The sequence below is a fragment of the Biomphalaria glabrata genome, chromosome 14, assembly GCF_947242115.1.
Source record: "Biomphalaria glabrata chromosome 14, xgBioGlab47.1, whole genome shotgun sequence".
Classification (NCBI taxonomy): Eukaryota; Metazoa; Mollusca; class Gastropoda; family Planorbidae; genus Biomphalaria; species Biomphalaria glabrata.
In genome coordinates, this window is record NC_074724.1 from 13,370,224 (window position 1) to 13,379,149 (window position 8,926).

The window sequence follows — 8,926 nt, forward strand, 5'->3', positions numbered from 1 at the left end:
GCCATTAGCCCACGATCACGAGGTTCTCGTTTAAGTTCTTTCAATTCAAGTTCGTTCAGCAGTTTCAGAAGAGCCATAGTAGATCAGATCCCACTTCTGACACCAGTTGTTACGTCTTTATTACTATCCAAACTCTCTTCAAACTGCACCACACAACACAACGACTTTAAAGAACCTCACAACTTAGGGCTCCAAAGTATCAGTCAGTTAAATTTCAAATGCATTGCAATTGGCAGGAACATTAACACTGTCTTTACAAAAACCTAGTCTCTGCTCCGCACTGACTTCACACACCGCGCTGGTTCTCGCCTCGTACTTGTCACATTGCGAGGTAACGTGAAGTCTTGAGTCTTAACACACTGGCTCTTTTATAGGGTCACTACTGGCCTAGAAACGCATGGAACGTCGCTTGACTCTCGCTTGATTACATTCGTCGTGACTAACGTGCTGATGTGTACAGCACAGGTCTTTGCCGAACTGGCGTGTACTATCACTGGTCATGGTTGACCGCTCGTCTAGCGCTAGCCTAAGGCGATTGGCGTTGTCTCAAAACACATAGCACTACCCCAATCTGTGTCACTAACAGGTTTATAACAATTTTTGTTTTCATAAAGAAGGAGTCATTTCCAGCTGTCTTTCGATGTGATACATGTGAACGTTTCTTGAACCAGAGTCATCTAGGTCAATGTATTTATGTCTTTCGATGTGATAAATGTGAACGTTTCTTGAACCAGAGTCATCTAGGTCAATGTATTTATGTCTTTCGATGTGATACATGTGAACGTTTCTTGAACCAGAGTCATCTAGGTCAATGTATTTATGTCTTTCGATGTGATAAATGTGAATGTTTCTTTGAACCAGAGTCATCTAGGTCAATGTATTTATTTCTTTCGATGTGATACATGTGAACGTTTCTTTGAACCAGAGTCATCTAGGTCAATGTATTTATGTCTTTCGATGTGATACATGTGAACATTTCTTTGAACCACAGTCATCTAGGTCAATGTATTTATTTCTTTCCATGTGATACATGTGAACGTTTCTTTGAACCAGAGTCATCTAGGTCAATGTATTTATTTCTTTCGATGTGATACATGTGAACGTTTCTTTGAACCAGAGTCATCTAGGTCAATGTATTTATGTCTTTCGATGTGATACATGTGAACATTTCTTTGAACCACAGTCATCTAGGTCAATGTATTTATTTCTTTCCATGTGATACATGTGAACGTTTCTTTGAACCAGAGTCATCTAGGTCAATGTATTTATTTCTTTCCATGTGATACATGTGAACGTTTCTTTGAACCAGAGTCATCTAGGTCAATGTATTTATTTCTTTCCATGTGATACATGTGAACATTTCTTTGAACCACAGTCATCTAGGTCAATGTATTTATGTCTTGCGACGTTCCGGTCGAGGTTAGTGCTCGATAAAATAGCAGATGAAACATGTCCACCTGTTTACTAAGGAAAAGATATTCGAAAGTTCATCACATTCCATCTAACTAAAAACGTTTATTTCTACCTACAGAGCACTAAGAGCAATCAGTAACTGAACAATACGAGCATCATTTTTATGAATTCATTACATTTTCTGGATATTTCGGTGATAAAACTGCAGATATCCCAGGCACTGAGCAGATGTCTGTGAGTGTTTTTTTTTACTTCATTGTTTTTTTTCACTGTTGTTCGGAGAGTCGCCCTGCATGTTGTTGGAAGAGACGCCCTGCCTTATGTTGGGAGAGACGCCCTGCCTGTTATTGGGAGAGACGCCCTGCCTGTTTTTGGGTGAGACGCCCTGCCTGTTATTGGGAGAGACGCCCTGCCTGTTGTTGGGAGTGTTGTTGTGAGAGACGCCCTGCCTGTTGTTGGGAGAGACGCCCTGCCTGTTGTTGGGAGAGACGCCTTGCCTGTTCCGTAACTTAATTTTTTAGTTTCTTCATTAACGTCTCATTTTCAAGAAATAACTATACTCCAGCATGAGATGCAACGTTAAGAGCAAAATCAGAAGTGCACGACAAGCGTTTATCGCCAGCTTGTCTATCGCAACGAGAAGCTATTCATTAGTAAAGTGATTCACCGTTTTGACGGCCACGTTTACAATTGTTGTTAGATCGACCGTTGGGAGGCACAGGCCGCTTATAGAGCTTAAACACTTGTGCCTTGAAGTTTCTTTTTTAGGCCCTTTGAAATACCACATTTTCATCATGGGCTTTCCTCATTCTCGGTCTTGTGGGTAGGCATGTATGACTACTCGTGGAATTAATTATTTGTGTCGATAGCGCAATATCCTGCAATATTTTTTGTATTAAAAAATAAGAAGTGCAGGTCTCTGCTTATAAATTAAAGACGTTCCTTCTTAACAAGATAATACCAATCAGTATTATTACTGGCTAAAACTCTATGGCCGTATTACAAGTTCTTTGGGGCTCTCCAAAACCTTCCTTCATGGAACAGAAAAGATGAAGAGACAGACATAGAAAGCGATGGGAAGGCAACATAAGAGAATGGACTGGCCTGCCATTGAAAGATGTTCAATCTAAGGCAAAAGACACCAAAGTGTGGAGAGAGGCGGTCAACAAATTTTATGAGCTGCCTCAACGATCAAACACATGATGGGATAGGTGAAGGTCAACGTGAATATGTTGTAGATCTATTAAAGATGTTCAGAACACAATCATAACGTAACTATGTTTTAAATTTCTTTTTCTCCGCTTGTAAATTCTTCATTGGAAATACAAAAGGTCGGAAGCTTAAGAAATACAAAAACCTGAAAGGACACGATTCGCGAAAATGGCTTGAAATTTGTCAGAAAAAATAATTAGCATATTGGCCGAGCAAGAAAAAATTCTGGATTGACCGTTTTTTGAAGTTTAATTATCTCGTAATTAAATTTTGCCTGGAGTTCCAGACTATCATGAACACATATATATCGTGTCTTAATTCATGAGTTAAATTAAAAAAACGGACGTTAATTAATATTTTGCGCAAAACATTGTAAGACTTGATGTATTGACCTATTATAAAACTAGAATCTATCTTTTAATATTACCATATTAAGAGCAAAATAAATATATGATACATTGGCACTTCTTTCAACTTACAAAAAATAAACAAAATGCTTTTGTTATATGTTAATTTTTAAAAACTCCAAACACACTTTATTATTTTTTGATTATTTAAAACTCCAATGACGGCTACGTCAATTTTTGATGTTTTCCTTCGATTGCTTTTGCTGTCCGCCTCTAGTTTTTCTAGTCCCTGGTACTATTCCCTGCAGAAAGTGTGTTTTTTTTAGCCCTGCGGACCCTCTGATAGGACCATCACCATACAGTTTGATACTGTGTTCAGCAGGTCATCATGAAGGTCATTTAAAGCCTGTTACAAATTTCCTAGTTTGTAAAGCCCATTTTGTAGGTAATAAATAGGGCCTTTCATTATCATCTCCATTTAATTAATGACTAGAAATAGGATCCTGCTCTGTAATTCTTCGGTTAAGGTTCAAGATTCGCAAGCGTACTTACAAGCATTTGTCTTGGATTTGCATTTCTAGACTCTTTATAAAATTGTATCACCTTTCTATTAGTCTTTTTTGGTGATTGGTCATTTTATCCACGGTCACTTCATCCCTGGTCACTTCATCTCCGGTCAGTTCATCCCAAATTAATTATTTTTTAAGTCATTGTGTATTTGTGTTGTAAAGGCTTTGTTTTTAGCCCTTATTGAAATGAACAGGACATAAAGTGACCAAGGGATAAAATGACCGGGAACTAGTCTTGGTAATATACGATGCTTATGTATGTGTTGTAGGATTTTTAAATTGTTGTTGTAATTACTTCAACGTAGCGCACTTTTTATGCCTACAACTTGCTCTGTGCGGACCATTTAAAGGGGGGGGGGTAGGGGGTTAGGCGCATAGAAAACACAACTCAGCTCGAGTCGAGGTTTGAACTCGAGACCTTCTATGAGGTAGCCAAGCGGTCTATTCTTCTAAGCCACACATCTCAGACAAAGTTAAAGTTGAAGAGTGGAACAAAGAGAAAGAACAAAGAGAAACAAGAGAAAGGACTAGAGAAGCTATAGAGACAGAGAGACAGGGGAAGAAATTACAAGGGAGATTTGCGGAAGTGACAAAAAGAGCTGGAAAGAGGGTTTGAAAGTGAGAGAGGGAAAGAGAAGGATAAGGGACTTGGAGGAGAAAACAAAAATGTGAAATTTTAAATTTTTTGTTGAATTATAGCTTTTTTATACAATTTCATTTTAAGTCTATTTTTTTTTTCAAATTGAGAGTTAAGAAAAATTATAGTATAAAATCACACAATGTTGATTGTGTCTTATGTTTAATATCTCTTATAAGAAGTAAATTAAACTGTCGGCTTCTGAGCTATATAATTTTTATTACCTGCAGAGACTTGATTTATACACCATTCTGAAAGTTGAAGCAAAATATATGTAAAAAAGTTATTTAAAAAAAGAAAAATCTTGTATTAATTGTGATTTTATCAATTAGTCATGTTATTAAATTGAAATATATCTAGATTAACAATATTCAATATGTGAAATTAGAAATATTTTTACCTATTGTTTTCGTTTAGTCAAATTTCATGCTTTTAACTTTCTAATACGCTATGATCCTCTCATGTGGCTTGACCAGTTTGAAAAAGGGGGGGGGGGAGAAAAAAGGTGTATTTTGGTTAAGGTTACCGTAAAAATTTAAAAATAGAAAATTACTCTACTTGGAAACAGATGACCTTATGGTCATCTTCCCCATAGATCGCAATGTCTGAAAGGGAAACTTTACTTTTTTTTAAAATTTGGATTCGAACTTAAAGACTAAAGCTTCCTTAAGCTAGAGACACTAACCACTGTGCCACCAATGTGCTTATGAAAATATAATGTTTCTTAGCTATCTGTTGTTAGTTTCACACTTTAAAGCGACAACCTAATTCTCTACACAAATTATAAATTGACTTATACCACCACATATGTACAATTTCTTTCCCTTGTTCGATATCAAACCAAATGAATTTCCAATAATTAATTAACTAATTGGTTACTTTATTTTATTGATTCTTATTTTGTCAGGTACTAGAAATTATTGTGCAAAATTTTCATTTTATCCGAGATTGGGTTTGGAGAAAAAACGTTACATACTTTTAACCAGACGGACAGTGAGTTAGTACAAGCGTTGCAAAAAAATGATGAAAGAAGCGGTTTTTTGTTTGTTATTAACTTTCCAAACACGCTAGTTGTGTTGTTGTTTTTTTTTTGTTTGTTATTAATTTTCCAAACACGCTAGTTGTGTTGTTGTTTTTTTTTGTTTGTTATTAACTTTCCAAACACGCTAGTTGTGTTTTTTTTTTGTTTGTTATTAACTTTCCAAACACGCTAGTTGTGTTGTTGTTTTTTTTTGTTTGTTATTAACTTTCCAAACACGCTAGTTGTGTTTTTGTTTTTTTTTGCTTGTTATTAACTTTCCAAACACGCTAGTTGTGTTGCTGTTTTTTTTTTTTGGTTCTTTTTTTTACTTTGCTATAAATGCAGTTATTCTTGATTAATTTTCAAGTTTAGATCTCTCTCTAAAAAAAATTAGAAAAATATAGTTTCCCATTCAGGTCATCTGTTTCAATGGACAATGGTTAACGAGCGGAGTGTCACATGGCCAGCACAACGACCAACAAACTTTAATTTCCCCTACTAAAGTCAGGTACCCATAAGAGTTGAGTGAATTGGAGCGCCCTAAAAATCCTAAATTACAAAATCCCAGTCTTCACCAAGATTCGGACCCAGGACCCCAGGTTCGGAAGTCAAGCGATTAACACTCATCCACCGTGCTCCCTATGTATGTATTACACAAAAAAATTCAAACAAAAAAAAAAATGGTCCTTCTTGAGTTTGAGTTTTGAGTTTAGGCACATCGGCACAATTTAGGCCATGTCGTGCCCGTAATCCTTTAAGGATCACTCTCCCTTTACATAACAAGGGCTAAATTCTATACAGTTAAATCATTAAAAACAAGGTCTATTCACAGTAGTGAAATAGTAAAAGTGGTAAAAATTTAATAATTTGGTAAAAATCTTATGTAAATATTATCCCAATTCAATACTTTACACAAATAAAGAAACAATGCTATTAATCGATAGATAGATAGATAGATAGATAGTTAGATAGAGAGATAGATAGATAGATAGATAGATAGATAGATAGATAGATAGATAGATAGATAGATAGATAGATAGATAGATAGGTAGGTAGGTAGGTAGGTAGGTGGGTAGGTAGGTAGGTAGATAGACAAAATGTAAGCTTGTAAGATGACTACGGATCAAGCTAAAAAGTTCTGATCGCCAGATTTAATTGGTGTTTGATAGAAAGAGGACTAGAAAACTGTATATTCTATGAATAATGCGCAAGTGATGTGACAAAGAATGTACATCACAAATGCACCTGCGTAGTCACATGACACATTTCACAAGACCCGTAAGCCTTGATCTCGAGTAAAATTTATACAGACTAAAATGAGAGCCAACGAATGCCTATAGATTTTCCTTTTTCATTTTTAAAGCCTTTATTCTTCTTCTTCCTAAACTGTCAGGTAGAGTTGAGCCTTTTGGTTCTTGGAACTCTAGGCCAGGAAAAGTGAACAAGAGCTCTCTCTCACCGGCCTGAATGAGAACAATGTACACTGTTCTGTCTGGCGGGTGGGTCAGACTCGCGGCAAGAGACCGCGTACACTAAAGACCCCCGCCATTTTTCTTTTCTATACCAGGCTAACTGTGCTGGACACGCCATTTATTATGTAACGGCCCCTTGAGGAACAGCGCCTGGATTGTAACAAGGTTGTGGGAGCTTTTTTACAACTCCGCGCAGTGCAATGAGGATGCTCTCGCACCCCCTTAGGCACCCCCACGGGAGTCTTGTTTTGCTACCCCTTAGCCTAATCGTTTCCTCTTACGACCGTTTCCACCCGGGCGCCACTATGAGGCAGGGTAGCATGCCCGGGAAAGCCTTTATAACGATCTTGTTTTAATTCGATTAGATCTCTTTTGATTATCCTATTTGGGTGTATGTATTTAAAAGAGATTTCTGGGAAGTTTTTCGTGGCTCAGCACAATTGAAATATCCATTAAAAATAATAATGAGCCTATTTCTTTAGTCTTTAAGCATTGATGCCACTCAACACGAAAAACACTGTTGTTTAGTATAGTACCAGCTTTATATTCGACTATATAGTTGTTGTTTGTTTTTTTTTTTGGGGGGGGAGGGGTGTAATGAAACAACAAATATTAGTATACCAATAACATGGCTTTATTCGACACAATTAGTCTACAGTAAACCGTAAATGAAATCAGAACGTCTCACATAACACTGATGAAGTACTATAAACACACACATACACTGGACATGAAAAACACACACACTGAACATAACCTTCTTACACGCTGGACGCACGCAGAAAATCAACTCAGTTACACTACAAGGGGTCAAGGACATAAAAAGAAGACATCGGTTTTCGTTCCAACATAATCATCATCAAACTTAAGTGAAGGCTTGAAAGGTTCACTTTTTTCACTAGCGAAAGCCCTTGACAGATACCCCGATGTTATGCGTATTGAATGTAGGGGATGTAGATCGAGAATTTGTAGATCGAGAATTCGTGGCCGAGAATTTGTGGTCAAGATTTTGTGGTCGAGAATTTGTGGTGAAGAATTTTTCTTCAATAATTTGTGGTTTCCCAGACAGGGTCGTCCTCAGGCATAGGCAAACTATTCAGCCATCTACGGCCTCCAAAAAATTACAAAACTTGGTAACAGATCTCAATCATAGAGCACTATGACCCATTCCAGACCTGTGAAGTCGGAGATCAGAAAACCTGAGGGCTAAAAAATAAAATAAAATAAAACATAAAACAGGGTTTCTTCTTCCTCCCCGCTGTGGGGGAATAGTAAATGAAAGTTTGGCCTTGGACTATGCGACATATGAACCAACAGTACAGTGGTCCGTCCTGCACTGTGCTATAATATATTCCACAACCTCGGGGAAGGGCAATGATGACACCTCATACGCGCCCATTAAATGAGTAAAAATGGTGACGTGGCATCTGGGTTACTTTGGTCTTGCGAAATACAGTATAAATACATTTATAAAGATCTAGGTATAAAAGACTAGATCTATGTCATCATACTGTTGTCAATAGTATGTACTAGATCTATGTCATCATACTGTTGTCAATAGTATGTACTAGATCTATGTCATCATACTGTTGTCAATAGTATGTACTAGATCTATGTCATCATACTGTTGTCAATAGTATGTACTAGATCTATGTCATCATACTGTTGTCAATAGTATGTACTAGATCTATGTCATCATACTGTTGTCAATAGTATGTACTAGATCTATGTCATCATACTGTTGTCAATAGTATGTACTAGATCTATGTCGAAATGTGACTTAGCCTAGCGGTAGCGTATAATTACAACACATTTCTATGTCACATGTGCTAGCGCTAAATCTAACTATTATAAAATATCTACTTAAATTACCTTCGTTTTGCAACATTATCCAAATGATACTTATCAAAAACATTAGTTTTCTCATGACAAAAAAAGATTTAAAATTCTATTATGTATGTATATTTCTTTATACATTTTGCTAGAAATTGAGTACGCCGGAAATGTAATTTTCACAAAAAAAAAACTTGTCTAGTCTAAAAGAATACAAAACAAAAAATAAAAAACTGCAGTAAAATACATACTAATTAAATGTCTGCGTTGTGGTCGATATTTCCTCTCATTTATCTATGCTAGCTTAACAAATTGTAAGTGTCGAAATTAAGTTTTTCCAATCATATTTTATGTGTTTTGCAGATCAATTTTTTTTAAAACTTCAAGCACATCATCACGCCATAAGTATCATTGAAACAGAT

The 8,926-nt window shown here is 36.4% G+C and overlaps 1 protein-coding gene across 2 annotated transcripts in view; it reads right to left on the reverse strand.

Moving 5' to 3' along the window:
- The window catches only part of LOC106079991 (sushi, von Willebrand factor type A, EGF and pentraxin domain-containing protein 1-like), an 81,675-nt gene extending 73,000 nt beyond the window's left edge, over positions 1 to 8,675 (reverse strand). For both annotated transcript variants that reach the window (XM_056011170.1, XM_056011169.1), the window contains exons 1-2: positions 8,544 to 8,675; positions 4,403 to 4,429 (exon numbers count right to left, since the gene is read on the reverse strand). In XM_056011170.1, the coding sequence (XP_055867145.1) occupies positions 4,403 to 4,429; positions 8,544 to 8,598 (82 nt within the window). In that variant the 5' untranslated portion in view covers positions 8,599 to 8,675. The remainder of the gene's footprint in view (positions 1 to 4,402; positions 4,430 to 8,543) is intronic.
- Positions 8,676 to 8,926: the final 251 nt, after the last annotated feature.